General features: G+C 31.4%; 2 protein-coding genes across 2 annotated transcripts in view; one reads left to right on the top strand and one right to left on the bottom strand.

The window, feature by feature from the left end:
• Window positions 1–20,178, bottom strand: part of LOC117174190 (probable chitinase 10) — a 25,701-nt gene extending 5,523 nt beyond the window's left edge. The window contains exons 1-18 of the mRNA XM_033363044.1: window positions 20,100–20,178; window positions 16,009–16,321; window positions 15,512–15,762; window positions 15,365–15,418; window positions 14,675–15,261; window positions 14,423–14,605; window positions 14,210–14,351; window positions 13,777–14,133; window positions 13,179–13,669; window positions 12,873–13,101; window positions 12,613–12,801; window positions 11,514–11,796; window positions 11,150–11,370; window positions 9,980–10,338; window positions 9,541–9,873; window positions 9,295–9,463; window positions 5,892–6,103; window positions 250–586 (exon numbers count right to left, since the gene is read on the bottom strand). Coding sequence (XP_033218935.1) covers window positions 250–586; window positions 5,892–6,103; window positions 9,295–9,463; window positions 9,541–9,873; window positions 9,980–10,338; window positions 11,150–11,370; window positions 11,514–11,796; window positions 12,613–12,801; window positions 12,873–13,101; window positions 13,179–13,669; window positions 13,777–14,133; window positions 14,210–14,351; window positions 14,423–14,605; window positions 14,675–15,261; window positions 15,365–15,418; window positions 15,512–15,762; window positions 16,009–16,319 — 4,708 coding nt within the window. The 5' untranslated portion in view covers window positions 16,320–16,321; window positions 20,100–20,178. The remainder of the gene's footprint in view (window positions 1–249; window positions 587–5,891; window positions 6,104–9,294; window positions 9,464–9,540; window positions 9,874–9,979; window positions 10,339–11,149; window positions 11,371–11,513; window positions 11,797–12,612; window positions 12,802–12,872; window positions 13,102–13,178; window positions 13,670–13,776; window positions 14,134–14,209; window positions 14,352–14,422; window positions 14,606–14,674; window positions 15,262–15,364; window positions 15,419–15,511; window positions 15,763–16,008; window positions 16,322–20,099) is intronic.
• The window catches only part of LOC117174193 (pigment-dispersing hormone peptides), a 97,289-nt gene that overhangs the window by 39,220 nt on the left and 37,427 nt on the right, over window positions 1–20,642 (top strand). The window lies entirely within an intron of this gene.

The following is a 20,642-nucleotide window of genomic DNA, read 5'->3' as shown; positions in this document are numbered from 1 at the left end:
CTTATTCCCGTTTTACGGAAATAAATGGAATTTTTATGATTTTAAAAATGTATTCCAATTCATTTTAATTCTATTGAATTGAACTTGAATTGTTTTGAAGTCTTCTGAATTTATCATGAATGTTTTATCCTTTGAGCGCGAAAAAAGTACTCTTTGAGCGCGACGAAAAATACCCTTTGGTGCCTATATTTTATTCCATAGGGACTGTGAGACTTGCAATTTTCTTGTAGTAATTTCACGCTAGCTTACCCATTACTATGCTTCTTGGAGGAGCTCCTTTTGAAATCCAGTAATTGATGGAATAGTTGGCGTTAAAGTAGTAAAATTCATCATCATCGTGATAGTATAAAGGCGCGACGTGACCAGTTTTCTTGTCCCATTGTCCATGATAGTCATAAGCCATTACTGCGATCCAATCCAAGTACTTGGCTAGCACTGGAACGTCGTAGCCCTTGTCTATCACAGTTTTACTCGGAGACACCGCAGCGGTCAGCAAAAGTCCTTTGGGTTTCATTTCCCTACTTAATTCTTCCAGCAAAGATGCAAACCCCTGTTTATCCGAGTCTGGGCCCTTTTTACAATCCACCTAAAATAGGCATGAATGATTTTCATCTTGTATATTGTTTAAGGCGGAAAAGTACCTTGGAGGCAAAAAAATGGAATTTTTTTATTTTACATTTTCTAAAAGTTTAACATTTCAAAAGTAATTCTTTTCACTCGTTTTCTAGTTTTAAAACTTTACACACGTTCTTCTCGAAACCACGTTTTTAAAACGGGGCCCGCGATTTCTCAAAAATGGTTTATCCGATCGTTACCAAATTTGAACCGATTATTCTAGATATCATTCCACGAGGATTGAACGATCGATTATTATTATTATTATTATTATTATTATTATTATTATTATAAAAAAACATTTCAGTGTTGAAATGTTGTCACAGGATTATACTGCCCAACATGTCGAAGGCATTTTTGGTTAGAGTTGGATTTTTTTTTTATTTGATCATTTTGCACGGGGCTGGCCCGGTATATATCATCAGTCACGGACGCATTTTTATAATGCAATCAAGTGATCTGATGAGAGCAGTCTGCCCAGACATATTGGACAAATCCTGGTTTTTACCCCATCATTGACGGACTGGGTTGCAGTCAAGTACCCGATGGGGGGACCTACAGCTTAAGGTGGGTTCCGAACCACCAGAACCTCGGTAAAGGTACATTGAAAAATTTCTAGAGGTACCGGCTCAGGGATCGAACCCCGGACCTCTGAGGTGAAGTCCGAGTGTCTAACCAACTGAGCCACTGATTCTCTTTATAAAAAAACATTTCAGTGTTGAAATGTTGTCACAGGCTTATACTGCCCAACATGTCGAAGGCATTTTTGGTTAGAGTTGGATTTTTTTTTTATTTGATCATTTTTGCACGGGGCTGGCCCGGTATATATCATCAGTCACGGACGCATTTTTATAATGCAATCAAGTGATCTGATGAGAGCATTGTGTCCCGACATATTGAACAAAGCCTGGTTTTTACCCCATCATTGACGAACTGGGTTACAGTCAAGTACACGATGGGGGGACCTACAGCTTAAGGTGGGTTCCGAACCACCAGAACCTCGGTAAAGGTACATTGAAAAATTTCTAGAGGTACCGGCTCAGGGATCGAACCCCGGACTTCTGAGGTGAAGTCCGAGTGTCTAACCAACTGAGCCACCGAGGCTCTCCAGCCACCGAGGCTCTCAATTATTATTATTACTATTATTATTATTATTATTATTATTTATTAGACGGAGAACGAGCGGTTTTTTTAAACGAAAAAATCAATTTTTGACTTTCAAAGTCCGCCATTTTGTAAAAAATGATTATTTTTAACCTTAGGAACGTTCAAAATTTTTCTAGAACTGTTTATTAAAAAATGATTTTCAACTTTTTGATTTAAGATAATCCAGTGCTGTGGCATTACGGGCCCCGTTTTTCGCCTTTTTTTCTTTGACTCTCCGGAGAATAAATGTATCTCGATAAATTGTTTATATTTTTACATGAAAATCATTATTGAGAGTAGTTCAAATATGTGTCCATCGAATGCCATAACACGTGTGCTCATATAAATAAAAGTTCAAACAAAATAAATTTACGAAAAATAAATTTTTTTAACGTTAACCTACACTACCCCCTTAAATTAATTCTTATTACTAGATACTCTATTCTTGGGTGTAATAACTTCATAGGGACCTTTTTTAAATTACGTAACGTAATTTATTATTTCGTTGAACATTGAACAATTTCTTTTAAAAGACATCCTTTTTGGTTGCAAATTCAACTGTTGTTTTTAATTGTCTTTTTGGGTTAAAAAATCAGCTATTTTCGTAAAACAATAAACTTTTGCTTAAAATTCATATTTTATTGCTAATAAATAAACTGAAATATTTTTTGGATAAACGCTTTTCTGAAAATTTGTCTTTTTGATTAAAAAGTTCATTTTTTTCAGTTTACATATGCATATTACTTGAAAAAAATACATCTGTTTTATTGAAAATTAAAATAAATTCTAGAAAATTTACTTTTATTATAAAATTCCTATTCCTATTTCTGGTATGAAAAGTTAATTGAAATCTGTTAAGATGCAAATAAAAATTTTTCTTTTGGATTTAAAAATCCACCTGTTTTAGTAGAATTTTCATTTTTTCTTGGATAAAAATGTAACTATTTGGTTTGAAATTCAACTATTTTGTTTTTTAAAAAATTGTCTTCTTGGGTTAAAATTTCAGCTCTTTTCGTAAAACATTAACCTTTTGTTTAAAATTCATGTTTTATTGCTGATAAATAAACTGAAATATTTTTTGGATAAACACTTTTCAGAAAATTTGTCTGTTTGATTTGAAAGTTCATTTTTTTCAATATAAATATTGCATCTTTCTAAGAAAAAATGCAACCGTGTTGTTCAAAATTAAACCATTTTCTAGAAAATTTACCTTTTATTTGGATTCCTATTTTTGTGTGGAAAATTTAATTAAAATCTGTCCAGATGAAAATTCAACTCTTTTATTGAAAATTGGTTTTTTTGATTTAAAAATTTACATGTTTTAGTAGAATTTTCATTTTTCTTGCATAAATTTATAACGATTTCGTTGAAAATTCTACCATTTTTTTGAAATCGAACTTTTTGGTTGAAAGTTCTGATGTTTTGTTGTCAATTTAACTATTTCGTAGAAAATTCACTTTTTTTACATTTATATTGTGGGGTGTTAAAATGAACTGAAATTTTTTCTGTATGAAAGTTAAAATTTAAAAAATGTACCTTTTTTAAATAAAAAATTCACCTGTTTTAGTACACATTTCAACTTTCTTGAACAAAATAAAAAATGCATCTATTTGGTAGACAATTCAACTATTTTGTCAAAAATTCATCTCTTTTGGTGTGAAAAAATTCGCTTTTTGGATTGAAAATTCATTTTTTTCGTAGAAACTTATTTTTTATTAAAAAATTCATATTTTGATCTTGAAAATTCACCTGTTTTTTTGTTTTGTTTGAAAATTTGGTTTTTTAAAAATAAATGTTCATTTGTTTTAAGAGAATTTTCGTCTTTTTGGGATAAGAATGCAACTATTTGGTAGAGAATTAAACTATTTTGTTACAAATTAATCCTTTTTGTTTGAAAAAAATGTGTTTTTCTGGATTGAAAATTCAATTTTTCTCGTAGAAACTTATTTTTTGTTAAAAAATTCATATTTTGAATTTGAAAAGACATCTGGAATCTTTTGTGGATGAAAATTCAACTATATTTTTTAATTTTTGTTTTTAAAATAAAAATTCATATGTTTCAAGAGAAATGTCTTTTTCAGTTTGTTAAAAATGCATGTATTTGGTAGATAATTCAACAATTTTGTAAAAAAGTAATTCTTTTTCGTAAAACATTAATTTCCTTGCAATTTTTTTCGTAGATACTTGTTTTTTGTTTAAAAATTCATATTTTGAAAAGTCAACTGAAATCTTTTTTAACAGAAAATTCAACTACTTCTTTGAAAATTTATGTTTTTGATTGAAAAATGCATCTGTTTTAGTAGAAATTTCATTTTTATTTATAAAAATGCAACTTTGTGGTAAAATTGAAACTACATTTTTTAAAATGTACTTTTGTGATTGAAAGAATTTGATTGAATTTTATGTGTTTTGTTGAAAATTTAACTGTTTAGTCGAAAATCCTGTTTTTTTTTCGTTTAAGATTAATTTTTTCTTGGGTGGAAGGTACGTTATTTATATTAAAAATGCATTTCTTTTTTCTTTTGAGAATAGATTTATTTTGTTGAAAATTCGTCTTGTTTTGTTTGAAAACTTTTTTTTTAACTGAATGTTTAACTATTTTATCTTTGATTTAAAATTGAAATTTTGAAAATTGTACTATTTTGTTGAAAATTCATATACGTATTTAGTGAAAAATTAGTGGGAATTTTTTGGATAAAATGATTTTTTTTTGTGTGTTAAAAACTGAACTATTTTTTGTAAATTCTTTGTTTGCTGTTTAAAAATAATTTCCATAACTAAAAATTAACATGTTCCATTTTTGGTTGAAAATGAATATTTTTTAGTTGAAAATTCAACCATTAAGTTAAAAATTCACGTATTTTGTAGAAAATTAATGTTTATGGTTGAAACTTAATCTTTTTGCTTGAAAATTCGTCTTTTTTGTAGAAAATTAAACTTATTAGTCTATTCGGTTTTTGGTTTAAAAGTTATCTTTTTTGATAGAAAGTTAACCATATCATTGAAAATGAATATATTTTGTCAAAAGTTAATTTTTTTGTAGAAAATGAATGTTCAAAATTCATTTTGTTCGGCGAAAGATTATCATTTTCGTTAAAAATTTCTTTCTGTGACTGAAAATTTATTTATTTTGTTGAAAATTTGTCTTTTAGATAGAAAAAATCTTCTTCATTCGAAATTCGTCTTTATGGTTAGAAATTCAACTATTTGGTTAAAAATTCAGTTCTTGGGGTAAAGATTTATAATTTTCATTGAAAATATTTTCTTTTTTGGTAGAAAATTGATCTTTCTGTTTCAAAATTCATACATTTTGTCAGAGATTTGTACTTCTTTGGTAAAAAGTTAATTTTTTTGGTTAGAATTTCAACTAATTTGTTACATATTCATTTTTTTGTAGACTGAAGAAATATACTATTTCACCTTTGGTTTAAAATATAAAATTTACCTTATTTTTAGTTGGAAATACGAATTTCGAAATAGAAAATTAATCTTTGTGTTTGAAGATTTATCATTTTAGTAGAAAATTAATTTTCCTAAATAAAAATATAAATATTACATTATTGGTTGAAAGTGCAACTTTTTTATTTCAAAATTCATGTATTTTATTTAAAAATCTTATTTTTTGGTAACAAAAATATTGTTCTTGGTTGAAAACTCATCTTTTTAGTTAAATGTAATTTTTATTGAAGATTCACCATTTTAATTTAAAGTTCAGATTTTTTCTTGAATACTTATCTAAATCTGATGTGTTTACTAATTTTTTCTTGGTTGACAATATTAATTCTTTTAACCAAAAATCTAACTGTTCGATTTTTGATTTGAAAGTTATCTATTTTAGATGAAAAGTCAGGTATTTTATTGAAAATTCGTATTTTTTGGTAAAACAAGTTTTGTTCTGGATATTTTTCTTATTTCTAAACACCAGCAAACACGATTTATCGGTGTATTGTCGTCTAATTCCGAGTTAACTTTCCTGTCCCCTCTATAATCGTATATATTTCCATGGATGCATTGAACAAATTAAACGTTTGCGCCCTTTATGACGACTTCTGGTTCCGGACTAATCGCGATGTGCATTGATCTCTAACTGGGCCTATAATCTGTTACGTAATTTAAGTGCGGCCACTTACCTGCCAACATCCAGGATACTCCCAATCCAAGTCCAAACCATCAAACCCGAATTTTTCTATAAATCTCAAGGCCTGCTCCACAAACTTCTTTCGTGCTGCTGGATTGTTCACTAATCTACTGTATTTATCTCCAGCTGAATCGTTCCATCCACCAAGCGCCAAAGTCACTTTGAGACCTCGCTTTTTGAATGCCACTACTCTTTCGTAGAATTCTAAAAGAAATCCGAATGAGAATTATGCTAGCTATTTCAAAAATTTGTCTCCTAAAGTCTCCTGTTTCCAAGACTTTTTCGATAAGTTCCCTTGTTTTTTTAATTGTTTGGTCTTTGAAGTCCCGTATTTTTGACGTTTGGTCTTTAAAGTCCCCTATTTTTAATATCTGGTCCCTAAAATCCCCTATTTGTCAGGTTCCTTCCCTATTTTTATAACTTGGTATCAAAGTCCTCTTCTTCAAATATTTGGCCTCTAAAATCCCCTAATTTCAGTATTTGATCTCTAAGGTTCCCTATTTTAAATATTTGGTCTTTAAAGTCCTCTATTTTTAATATCAGGTACCTAAAATCCCCTATTTGAAGATTCGTTTCCTAAAGTTTCCTATTTTTATAACTTGGTATCTAAAGTCCTCTTTTTTCAATATTTGGCCTCTAAAATCCCCTATGTTCAGTATTTGATCTTTAAGGTTTCCTATTTCAAATATTTGGTCTTTAAAGTCCTCTATTTTTAATATCTGTTCCCTAAAATCCCCTATTTGTCAGATTCGTTCCCTATAGTTCCCTATTTTTATAACTTGGTACCTAAAGTCCTATTTTTTCAATATTTGGCCTCTACCCCCTATTTTCAGCATTTGATCTCTATGGTTCCCTATTTTAAATATTTGGTCTTTAGATTCTCCTATTTTTAATATCTGTTCCCTAAAATCCCAAATTTGTAAGATTCGTTCCCTATAGTTCCCTATTTTTATAACTTGGTATCTAAAGTCCTCTTTTTTCAATATTTTGCCTCTATTCCCTATTTTCAGTATTTGATCTCTAAGGTTCCCTATTTTAAATATTTGGTCCTTAGATTCTCCTATTTTTAATATCTGTTCCCTAAAATCCCCAATTTGTCAGATTCGTTCCCTATAGTTCCCTATTTTTATAACTTGGTATCCAAAGTCCTATTTTTTCAATATTTGTCCTCTAAAATCCCCTATTTTCAGTATTTGATCTCTAAGCTTCCCTATTTTAAATATTTGGTCTTTAAAGTCCTCTATTTTTTATATCTGTTCCCTAAAATCCCCTATTTGGAAGATTCGTTTCCTAAAGTTTCCTATTTTTATAACTTGGTATCTAAAGTCCTCTTTTTTCAATATTTAGCCTCTATTCCCTATTTTCAGTATTTGATCTCTAAGGTTTCCTATTTTAAATATTTGGTCCTTAGATTCTCCTATTTTTAATATCTGTTCCCTAAAATCCCCATTTTGTCAGATTCGTTCCCTATAGTTCCCTATTTTTATAACTTGGTATCCAAAGTCCTATTTTTTCAATATTTGGCCTCTAAAATCCCCTATTTTCAGTATTTGATCTCTAAGGTTCCCTATTTTAAATATTCGGTCTTTAAAGTCCTCTATTTTTAATATCTGTTCCCTAAAATCCCCTATTTGTAAGATTCGTTTCCAAAAGTTTCCTATTTTCATAACTTGGTATCTAAAGTCCTCTTTTTTCAATATTTGACCTCTAAAATCCCCTATATTCATTTGATCTCTAAGGTTCCCTATTTTAAATATTTGGTCTTTAAAGTCCTCTATTTTTAATATCTGTTCCCTAAAATCTCCTATTTGTCAGATTCGTTCCCTATAGTTCCCTATTTTTATAACTTGGTACCTAAAGTCCTATTTTTTCAATATTTGGCCTCTAGAATCCCCTATTTTCAGTATTTTATCTCTAAGGTTCCCTATTTTAAATATTTGGTCTTTAAGGTCCCCTGTTTTTAAGATGTAGTCCTTAAAAGTGGCTTATTTTCAAGATATGTTTCCTAAAGTTAATTTTTTCCAGATTTGCTTTCTAAAGTCCCCTATTTTCTAGATTTGTTTCCTAAAGTCTCCTATTTTCAAAATTCGTTTCCTAACGTCTCCTATTTTCAATATGTGTTTCCTGAAGTCCCCTATTTTCAATATTTGGTCCCTAAAGTCTCCTGTATTCCAGATTTGTTTCCTATAGTTCCTTTATTTGTTTTTAAAATTTGTTCTCTGTAATGCTCTATTTTCCATTTTTGGTCCCTAAAGTCCCCTTTTTTTGTGATTTGTTTTCTAAAGTTCCCTTATTATTATTTTTTTTTTAATTTGGTCTCTACAGTTCCCTATTTTTAATAGTGGGCCTCCAAGGTTCCCTATTAAAAAATTTGGCCTAAAATTCCCCTATTTTCTATATTTGTCTCCTGATGTCCCCTATTTTCAATATTTGTTTTCTAAAATTCCCTGTATTCAAGATTTACTACCTGAAGTCCGCTGTCTCAAAGATTTTTTCCGTTGATTTCCCTTATTTATTTGTTAAAGATTTAGTCTCCAAAGTCCCAATTTTTCAATATTTATTTTCTCTAGTTTCCTGTTTTTAAGATTTGATTCCTAAAGGCCTCTGTTTTTAATATCTGGTTTCTAAAGTCTCTTATTTTCAAGATTTGAAACTTAAAGTTCACTATTTTTAAGATTTGGTCCCTAAAGTCCTCTATTTCGAAGATTTTGTCCCTAAAATCTCATATTTTCAATATTTGATTAAGAAAGTTCACTACATTCAATATTTGTTTCTTAAAGTTATCTGCGGTCACAATTTGTTTCCTAAAGTTCTATTATTTTTTTCATTGTTTGGTCCCTGAAGTCCCTTATTTTCAAGATTTATTTTTTATAGTGCACTATTTTCAATATTTTATCTCTAAATTTCCCTCATTTTAAAAATCGTTTTCTAAAGTCCCTTATTTCTAAGATTTTATCTCTAAAATTCTCTGATTTTAAAATTTGTTTTTTAGAGTGCCCTGTTTTCAAGATTACTTTTTTAAAGTATCTGTTTTCAATATTTGTTTCTAAATAAATTTAGAAAACTACGAGAGCTCATCCCGCTCGAGCCGAAAAAATTGATGTGCCTTTATTTGATCCGGCAGCTCAATTGAGAACTTTCAGTTGATCTATTTTTCACTTCAACTTCTTTAAATTGTTCTAATGTATTTTTTGAGTGCGATGCTGCGGTGTTTTTGAACTCAGGTAGTCTTGAGTTCATTAAAAGATTTTTCAAATCTAATTACAAATTTAATTTAAAGAAAACAGAAAATCGAGTACTACCTTTGATATCTTCTTTATCATACCCCATGTTTGTTAGAAACGGTACTCTTTAAAAAAAAAAAGAGAAAATAAAAATATTATCTGAAAACTTACGGTTATCAAAGTCCGCCCACGAATCGTGAGCTTTGATAGTCAAGTCCGAATAATCGAGGACAGCAAAACCATACACAATATGAGTACAAAGAGTATGATCTATGTGCTCTGGAAGGTATCGACCAATGCCTCTTCGGTACCAAGCCCAATTAGTGAAATAGCATACTACCTAAGAGCAATTGAAAAGTTAGTAATTAAATACTCTTTCAAAATAAATAAATAATATTTCTCTTGGTATTCAATTACTTTGAAATGTCCGGACAAAGGGGATTTCTTCTCAGGATCAACTGCTGGTGTTGGAGTTGGCTTCGGTGGTTCTGTCCAAGTCCAAGGATTTTCAGTCGTCATGGTTGGTTTGAAGGGAGAAGTAGTTGTAGGCTTAGCTGCTGTCACTGGAATCTCATCTGGTACGGAATTTTCATCAGTGCACTTGGCACGGGCTGGCCAATCACAAATATGAGTTTCAGTATTGAAATGAAGACCAGGTGCGCATTGGAATACTTCGTGTCGTCCCCACAGGCAAGCTCGGTAACTTTGGCAATCACCTGGTACCCCCGAGTAGCTTCCTGGTGCGCAGTTCTGTACAAAATTGAACCAAAATTAGTTAATTTCAAACTATATGAATATTGAGACCCCAGTTTTTTCTGTGCACTATCAGCAAAATATTGACAAAATTTAGAACTACCTTTTCGTCCATATCCTTCACTTTAAGTGGCGCCTTTTTATTTGCCTCGTCAGTGCACGGATTTTTGAATGCCCAATCACACATATTTTTATCATCGTTCCAATTAAGACCCGGTCCGCACTGTTGTGTTACAAAATCTCCATTCACGCATATTAAAAATTGGTTACACGAGCTTGGATAGGAATAATACTGTCCATGTTCGCACTCTTTTTGGGGCTTTTTCGTAGGTTTGATGCGTACCGGCTTCGTAACAGATTTTATTGTTGTGGTGCGAGAGGTCGTGGGTATTTTCGTTGTAGTGTCATCAGTTTCGGCAATGGTAGTTTCTGTTGTCTTGACCGGCTTGGAAGTAGATGTTGCTAAAACAAATTATTTATTTAAGTCCATTTGTGTTATAAATGCATGATCAGAAGGTACCTTTTTTTTTGCAAGTTTTAGCCAAAGTATTCTGATGCAGTAAAAATAAACAGGTGCATAGGTATAGTAGAAAATCTCCACGGAAAAGAATCATTTTTTCCTAACACGCTCTGTAGGGAATCGTGCAGTTACTTCTGGCACAAAGGAAGTTAGTATATTATAGTGTTTATGTGAAGATACTGAAGACGAATAAAAGTGAAAAAATAATACTTGACATATCAAGGATTAAAGGAAACATACGAAAAATAAAAACAGGTTTTCTCTAGTAAGCAATTAGTGACCATATAGAAGCAGATAATGATCTCAAGTTGACTTGTGGAATTTATGATACTCTACAATTATTTAGCGTATCGCTTTTTCTCCTTTTATATTTTCGCCTGGGTGTTTCAACTATTAGGACATAAACTTAAAAATAAATACACACAAGTTTTTCCTAAAAAATCTGGAAGCTTTTTATCTATTTCGGATATTCTCATTTTTGTTTTGGTTTCTGATCTGTTTTACCGTCTTCTTAAAGGCGGTTAGAAAATATAAAATAAAAATCAACAAAATAGCGACGATTTGTTTTGAAATACAAAAAGTAGATTTTAACAAAACTTTTTGCATCAAATTTGACTCCCGTTAGAATACTAGCAAAGGAAAAAATGGTGGGATTGTTCCTAATTTGAAATAGATTTGATGTACAGTATAATTTCTTTATACAAGAAAAAATAATATCCTGAAAAAAACACGCATAAAGAATGTCCATATTACCTAATCCAGCTTGACATTTTGCTGAATAAGGCCAATCGCAAAGACCTCGATGAAAATCCCAATGTAATCCTGGCGCGCATTGCTCGCGTCTCAACTCTCCCGAGATGCATCTATAGTAGAACCTACAATCTTTAGGATCTGGTATATATTCACCAGAATTACACATCATGCCTGGTTTTGTCGTGCTTGATATTGTCTCTTCTTCTGGGACTATGGTTGAACTGAAAGTAGTGCTTTTCTTATATATTGGTTAAAGATAATTAGAGTAATTTTAGTATTTTGGACAATGAAACATTAATCCAACAATTGTTGGTTTATTGCTAGTGTATCTCATTGCGAAGCATCATAGTCTTATTTGAACTACCTCGAAGTTGTTGAACGGCGTGTAGTGGTGGAAATCGAAGTTTGCTTTGTGGTTGAAGATGGCTTCTCAGTCCACGTGGGCCAACTTGTGGTGGAAGATGGTTTCTCAGTCCATGTGGGCCAAGTAGTCGCTTTGGTAGTTGTACTTGAACCCATAGGCTTAGTTGGTTGTGGTCTTCCATCCAGCGCATCAGAGTGAGTTGTTAAAGTTGGAGCTTGAGGGGTGACAGGTTCATCTGGCTTTTGACAATCTTCGTCAGTCGGCTCCGGTGTTAAAAGTCGACCTAAACAAAATTAAACAAAATTTATCTATCATTGTCATAAAACATTCATAGAATAATCAGTGGACTATTACCCTGCAACGTTTCGAAACCCAATTTTTTTCTGGCATTAAGTTTGTAATTAAGAATTTGAAGAATGATAAGACTGCTGATGTGGATATTGCTACCACTGACATGCTTGAGAAGAATGATGAAGATTTTTTTAAGTGGCTAAACAAGTTGATGAATATGAGCGCTAAGAATGGGGTAGTGCAGAATTATTTGGAAAAGACATTATTCCACTTTAATCGCTATCAGGTTATTGAGTTCAGCAAGAAAAACATTTACCAAAATACTTCTTTGGTGTCATGGAAATAACAGAAGGAAAAATCTGGGAAGTCTAATGTGGATTTATACCAGGAAGATCATGTACAGAATAGATATTTAGTTTGATGCAAATCACAAAAAAGTCTGAGAGTAGACAAATAATTTTTCTTCGGCAAGGCTGTCTAAGAACGGCTCTCTTAGACAAAAAAGATTTTGATTTCGGGATAGTGAAGGTGTGTGAGTTAGTGTTTGCAGATGATAAGGTTGTTACAGCCAACGTGAATAAAAAAAATTATTGTGTTTGAAAGAAGGGATGAGAAAACAGTCTGCAACATTGCCTTAGGCGAAGATAGGATGAAACAAGTTGATGATTTCGTGTGTATTGGAAGTTTATTTACTGCTGTCAGAAAGATAGATTTCTTAATTCCTGGTAGTATACGAGACTAGAACCGTACGAGTTATGCTTACCCTGAAAGGGATTCAGCTTCACGGTAACATTACAATAATACATACCTAACGCCCGATTCAAGTTGCGCAGTAGTGGAAACGGTTCCTTGCAGCATCGGTTTGTAAAGTCATCCAAATCTACAGTCCATGCTGTCGCTCCTCCAAAACCACTTTCCAAAATGTATTTACCTTTCTCCCTGATGCTGTTAGGATCCTCGAAGCCTACCCACTGATCTTTAAAGTATGCATTAGGACCTAGAAAAATGCTCGTCAAGTTTATTATCAGCATAGAGAAGAATAAAGAAAATTCATTCCAGCAATCTTACCTAATCCAGTTTTCCAGTTTCGTTTTTTGATTCTTTCACAAATCTCATAATAAGCCAACATTCCTGGTTGCCTCGTATATTCTCCAGGTGTGCCTGGTCCAGCAGCAGAATCTCCCAAATTAAAATGAGATGAAAGGGAAAGCCTGTATGATTGACCGTACATGGGTACACCCACTAATAATTTTTTTCTTGATGCTCCAAGACTCGTAAAGTATTCCATTGTGAAATTCTGTTATAAAGGAAACATATTACATTGTTTGCTAGTCTCTAGAGATTAAACAATATTAATAATTATAATTTACGCACCACATTGTAATAATAATTAGTATCATCAGCTTTTGAGTAAAGTGGTGCTAAATGACCAGTTTTAGATTCCCAAGCTCCGTGGTAATCGTAGGACATGATGGACATGAATTCAACTATGTTCGAAATTTCATCAACTTCGTAAGCTGTGTCGATAACTTCCTTGTATCCAGATAGTGCAACAACTAAACTCAATGGGGGTTCTTGCTCATCAAACTCTTTACGTAACTCTTTTAGGAGCTTCGTAAAATTTGGTCTATCAGAACTAGGTCCTTTCTTACAATTGCTTTGCCAACATACAGGATAATTCCATTCGAGAGAGAGTCCATTGAAATTATGCTTTTTCAAGAAATTTACTGCTGAAGCTACGAATTTTCTTCGAGAAGATGCACTGCTCACTAAACGAGAGTACTTATCTCCGGAACTATCAGTCCAACCACCTAGCGCTAATAGCACTGACGGACCTTTTACTGAAGTTACTCGCTGATATAGATCTAAAATTAAAAACATCAAATTGAATTTGAGAAAAATATTGGCCTTGTTCTGATACAATTCCTATAAAATACCAAGGCGAATCGAATGAGTATCAAAGCGTACTAACTGTTTTCTATATCCGCCCAAGGATCAAACGAATGAATCAACAGCGTGTCAGGGTTGAGGCCAGCATAGGCGTATATGATGTGCGTACATAAGCGCGTATCTAAATGCTCAGGCACGAATTTTCCTTCTCCTTTTCTGTAAAGCGCCCATGAAGTAACGTAACAGACAACTTTTGTGCCATCTTGCTTTAATTCAAGTCGTTCTAATTGCTGCTTCTCACGTAGTTCCTCCAACTTTGCGGCAGATGAAGCTCGATTAGTGTGCCCTGGATCACATATTTCAGGCCTCGCTTGAACGCATTTTCCATTGTCGGAATCGTAAAATCTACCAAATCCGCAGGTACCATGGTACTTGTACCCTAAAAAAAGCTGCTGTTATTCTCTTCTTTAAAAAGTATTATTCAAGTTTTAAGTAGAAATCCGATTTAAAAATACCTTTCATACAGGATATGTATCCTGAGCAGTTGTCAGGATCGCTTGCCAATCCTGCTTTCGAACATTTTTCCGTGGAAATATCATACCTGCTTAGACCTTTGACAACAGAATTTAGTATTGGCCAAGGGCTGCCACAAATTCCCTGAAATTTAACATTTTCCTCATGGTTTATGCATTGAAATTTTTAAATAGATTAACGTAATTAATACATACCTGGAAATCATCGAGATCCAAAGAAGATAATGAAACTCCACCCAATCCAACATATCTGACATAGGCTGATTTAATTTTTGCTGAGATAGGATCATCATATCCGACCCACTGATCTCCTCGTTTCACATATGGCCCTTCTTCATCCCTTACCGACATCCACATATTTCCCATATTCTCACATATCTGAAAATGATGCTATTAAAATCCAGGAATTGCTTATATAATAATTAAACTTTCTTAGTTACTATTTACCTCATAATAAGCAAGTGTTCCACGATGGTTCGTATAAGTTCCTCCAAGTCCTGGGCCGACTGCAGGAGAACCAGCAACTGTAGAATTACTAAATTTCAAAGTAAATGATTTCCCAAAAAGTGGGATGCCCAGAATGATTTTACGAGGTTCAACGCCTCTAATAATCCACTGGTTGACAAAATTAGCTACCACGCTGAGAGGAGCGGGATGATGAGCAATTTCTGTATTTTCTGTACTTCTCCAGGCTTTAAATAACATAAAGTCCGTCAGTGAGGCGATTTCAGGATCAACTGCATCTTCTGGTCTCGTAGAAAGTACCAGAATATAGCCTTCGTTCGACAAAGGTGTATAGAGTTTTCGTAAAAGCATTCTTAGTTCTGCATTTGATCTGTTTTCCCAGTCGATTTCAACTCCATCAAAATCGTGTTTCTTCAGGAAATTCAGAACTGAGTCTACAAACTTTTGAGCACGATCGAAGCCAGCAAATAATTCTCTGTAGATTCTTCCGTTATCGAACGAGGTAATGGAGATTAGAACTCGTAAACCGGGATCTCTTTTTCGAAGACCGATAGCTGTTTTATATCCTCCTGAAAAAACATATTTATTTCATTATGCTTTGCAAATAGAAAAGCTTGAAATATTAATATTTTAAGAATATTCTGTTTGATATGAATATGAATTTAGCCGTACCTTTGATCTCGTCATAATCAGGATCTCGTACTGTCACAGTTAATTCGTGAGGATCTGAAATGTTCAGGAGAAATATATAATATAGAGTTAAATCTTATTAGTTTGTGAGTTTCAAAAGTTTGTTATTCCGCTAAAATTAATACTGACCTATGACTGCTGAGTTGTATACTAAATGAGTACATTTTCGTGTAGGTATAGCTTGAGGCAATAAAGAAAATGGATCCATTCTGTAGGCTGCTCCTGATTCGAAGTGACAGACAACTTTATATTCGCTCTCCATTTTACGAACTGCAGGTGTTGATAGTTGTTCAAGCCAAATCGATTCATGATCGAAACTAGATTCAAAATTGGGCTCTACTCGATGTTCTACTGCATCTCTTAACGGCATTCTTCCGTCACTAAAAATAAACTTTATTGTTTAGATTTGCAGCTTGATTAAAAAATACAGATTTGGATTACAATTCAAATTCTTCAGTGTAAATTTCTTCATTCTGATTTTCAGAAATCTACTAATCTCCCTGGAATTTTATATCCTAATATTAAAAACGTAAATAATCTAGAACTTCATAATAACAAATTTTGTAGCAGATTAAATGAAGTCGTAGATAAGTACAGTTAATTATTTATTATAAATTAAAACATACCTTTTTCGTCCAATATTGAAGGCTCCCCATTTTGCACCTTGGAATTCAGTCATATCCGGAATAGCCTCCACAGCATCCCTGAGTGGCAATGATTTAGATCCATATTCAGAGTCTAATTTTTGCCCAGTTTGTTCTTTTATCTCGGATTTTACTTGTTGTGGAAGACTTTCCACTGAATCACGTTGAAAATTCAAGATGTTTGAGAGTGGTTGTCTTGGCTGCACTGGATGTAGTCCTAGATGCGGGAGGTGATACGAAGTCACTAAGGACCAAGTAGCTAGAGCTGTTAGGGTCAAAGTGACCCACCCCATGGCTAGAGAAATATTCCGTTAGTTAATAACACTTCAAATCTCAACCAAGTAGTTGAATTTTCAATCAAGAAAATTAAATTTTTACAAAAAAGACGAAATTTCAACAATATGTATGAATTTTCAACCAAATAATTTAATTTTTAGCCAATAAAGATAAATGTGCAACCGGAAGTGGAATAATTGAATTTTCAGTTAAGAAAACGAGTTTTCAACAAAATAGAAAAATTTTTAATCAAATAAATGAATGTTAAAAAAAAACTTCCAACGAAGTATTCCACTTTTAACCAAATAATTGAATTTGAAACCAAAAATATGAATTTTCAAACAAGAAGCATAATTTTCAACCAAAGAAGATTAATTTTCTTCGAAAACAGATGAATGTTCAGCATAAGAGTTGAGTTTTCCAACTAAAAATCCAATGTTTTAGAATATAATTGACTTTTTAATCCGAAAAGATGCACTTTCATCCAAGGAAGATGATTTGTCTACAAAATATTTGAATTTTAAACCAAAATATAATGAAATTCAACATTCGCATCTAAAAGGCAAAAAGACGATTTTTTTAGAAGACAGTTAAACTTACAACCAAGAAGTTTTCTTTAAAAAAAAATAATTTTTAACCCAAGAAGACAAATTTTCAACATATCAGTTGGATTTTCGAACAAAAAGATGATTTTTTTAACAAACAATTTGAATTTTCAAAAAAATAATACAATTTTAACCAAAAAAGTTGAATTTGTAACCACATAGTTGAAGAATCGACTAAAAGGATGAATTTGTAACCAAATGCTTAAACTCTTAAGAAAGGGCGAATCTTCAACAAAATAGATGAATTTTTAACGAAAGAATTAAATTTTCAACCTACACCGGTGAATTTTCAACCAAATGATCGAATTATTAAACAATAAAGATTACACTTTAACCAAAAACTGATGCATTTTAACTAAATAGTAAAATTTTCAATCTAAAATGACGAATTTTCTGTAAGACAGTCACATTTTTAACAAAATAATTAAATTCTCAACTAAATTCAACAGAACGTTTAATGTTCAAACAATTAGTTGAATTTTCTGACAAAATATTTTAATTTTCATGCAAACTAAACAACGATTTAAAAAATTGTTGGAGTTTGAACAAAATAATTAACTTTTTAACCAATAAAGATGAATACTCAACAAAACATAACTGGATTTTCAAACATAAAATGGAATAGTTAAATTTGCAGTTGAAAAAATTGGTTAAAAAAATAATTTAAAACAAAATAGATGATTTTCAATCAAAGAAATGGATTTTGAATGAAGTAAATAAATTTTTAACAAAATAGTTCAAATTTCAACAAAGTAGTTAAAGTTTCAGTTGAAAAAAATAAATGTTCAACCAGAAATAGAATAGTTTAAATTTTCAGTTAAAAAATTATATTTTAAACAAAATAGGTCAGTTTTTAATCAAAAACATTTTTTAATCAAACAATGACAAAAAACTGTCAACAAAGTATTTCAATTTTAACCAACAAGATTAATTTTCTTCAGAAAAATATCAATTTTCAACAAAATACATGAACTTCAAAAAAAGATTAATTTTCAACCAGAAATGGAAGTTAAATTTTTAGTTAATAAAATTGATTTTTATCCGAAAAAAACGAAATTTCAATTAAATAGTTCAATTATTAACATAAGAGATGAATCCTCAAGAAAAATGCATTTTTAACAACAAAATAATAAAATTTAAATAAAGTATTCAATATTAACCAAGTCATAGAAAATTCATCCAAAAAAATGAATTTTCAGCCAAGAAAATTAATTTTCTTCCAAAAAGATCATTATTCTGCAAAATGCATGAACTTTCAGTCCAAAAAGATTATTCAATTTTTAACCTAAGGGATGAATCCGCAACAAAAATTCATTTTTGACAAGATATTCAACTTTAAACCAAAGAGCTGAATTTCTAATAAAAAAAAGTTTAATTTTCCGCGGAAAATGGAATAGCTATATTTTTAGTCAAAAAATTTAATTTTCGGCAAAACAAATGAATTTTCAACAAAATAGTTAATATTTCAACCAGGAAATTTGAATGTTCACCAAAAAGGTCATTTTTAACTACATAGTGAAATTTTCAACTAAAAATATAAGTTTTCCACCAAAAAAGTAGAATTTCCAAAAAAAATTCAACAAAAATTGGAATATTACAATTTTTAGATTAAAAAAAATTATTTAAAAAAAGTTCAACAAAACAGTTCAATTTTCATCCAAAAATATGAATTTTAAAAAAATATAGTAGACAACTTTTCAATTTAAAACAATTAACTTTCAATAAATCGAAAAAAAAACAGAAAAGGAAGAAGTTTCTTGAAAACAGGGATAAAATATGAATTCTTATAAAAAGAGACAAAGAGGCGAAAACGGAAAAGCGTGTGAAGTCTTTATTTATATGCTTTACATGTAAAATAAAATCAGTAATTGTAATTTTTTTTAGAAGCATTTCAAAAAATTTATATCTTGATTTCTATTTCACATGTATGATGTTATAATCTGCTAATAATGTTGGCATTGACAAATATTTTTTAAATCAGAAACGAAAAATCATCATTTTATAAAAGACGTACATCAACTTGGAACATCAACAAGAAGACTTGCTACATCATGACACATTATACCTACATAAAGTGCGAATTTTTAGCGGTTTTATTGTAATCGTGTGCTGAATTTAAGATAGTTTGCATGATAAAAATTAAGCTAGATTGTAAAAATGTTGACTTGAAAGGCTAAAACATTTTACCAAATTATAGCTGGTATCTAAATACGTTTTCTGAATTATGTGAGCAGGATTTTTTTAAAGGGACACTTCTTATTCAGAAAGTTAATTAGTCGCGATGAACGTTATACACTGAAAAATAGTTGACTGTTTTACAGAATTTGTTGCTTAAATTATGAAAATCTATTCGATGTGAAGGCATCATGGAACCAAATAATCATTGACGAGGAATGTGGTAAATTGACATTCTGAAGATGTGCGGAATTAATGTTTCATAAAAACCTTTTCTTCGCGTGAACATTCTAAATTGCTGCATTATTAAGATATTTAAAAAAAAATTATTTACCACAATGGTCCGAAATTTGACACCAATGGTTTGTCAATTAAGGAATTAAAATTTTCACAAATTTTAAATAATTGCTCATGCTGTACGTTTCAACCACTTAAGCGTTTAAAAAATACCAAACAAACAAACAAAAACTGTGAAATAAGCCAAAGGTTTATTGAATTATTTCAGGTAAAATGGATACAATAAATAAGTAATCAAAGCAAGTAATTGGATAAAGAATTTATCACCTGAAGTTGATTAATGATCGTAAAATATGTAATCACTTTCACACATCAGGTGATTAAATATTTAACTGATGATTTGTTTTGATAGTTTATTTGTTTTAACTTTTTTTTTAGCTGAATGTATTCGATTAAGCTTTGGATGATTTGACGGTTTTTATTTGCTTGGCGTTTATCATATGATAAATGGTTGAAGCACACATAATTAAAAACTAACCATGTCGTAAAGTGTTAAACTGTCTCTAAAATAAAAATACACTTTTTTGTTTTAGTGATGTTTTTTCAATGATTGAAGTAATCTACTGGTATTGATAGATACCTTTTTCCGTATCACTTTAAAAGGAATGTTTAATCAAGTGAGAGTAAGGTGTAATAATGATTAATTGAAGTCTGGTTTATAAAAGATTGCAAAATAAGGACTTAAAAGACAGTTAGTACACAATAAAAGAAATGATTTACCTTTTGCTTTTACCGTGAAGCAAGTGAAGGAAGATACGTTAGTGGCACTGATACTATCCTACCTCTGGGACCCCTACCTCGCGGGGAGGGTGAACGACAAATGTGGTATTCTGAACGCGTATAGGGCCCATATATACTCATGGGACCCCGCGACCCGCGTCGAAATCTTGGACGTTCCTTGTCCCGGCTACAACTCGTCCTTTACTTTCTTTCATTCGTCGTGCCAATGATAAAACAAACATGTATTAAAATTTTCGTCAACAACAATCTAAATCACTCAGCAAAATATTTCTCTTCAATTAAAGAACCCGTTTCTTGGATGAAGAAAATCTAGTTTTTTCAGGCTAGTTTCTTCATCTTCATTTTCTTGAGACGAACAATGTTTTCTTGGAACAGGAAAATATTGCATTGTAGGTATTAGTAACGATATTTTCTTGATTTAATATTAATTCTTTTTCCATGTAGTTGTTGACCAAATATATCGACTAATCTATATAATATGAAATCAAGTTCGGGTGAGTCCGTAAAGAGGATTAGGTTTCA

This window comes from Belonocnema kinseyi, chromosome 6, assembly GCF_010883055.1.
Source record: "Belonocnema kinseyi isolate 2016_QV_RU_SX_M_011 chromosome 6, B_treatae_v1, whole genome shotgun sequence".
Taxonomy (NCBI): Eukaryota; Metazoa; Arthropoda; class Insecta; order Hymenoptera; family Cynipidae; genus Belonocnema; species Belonocnema kinseyi.
Note: the sequence above shows the minus strand (reverse complement) of the source record. Positions and strands in the feature narration are given on the sequence as shown.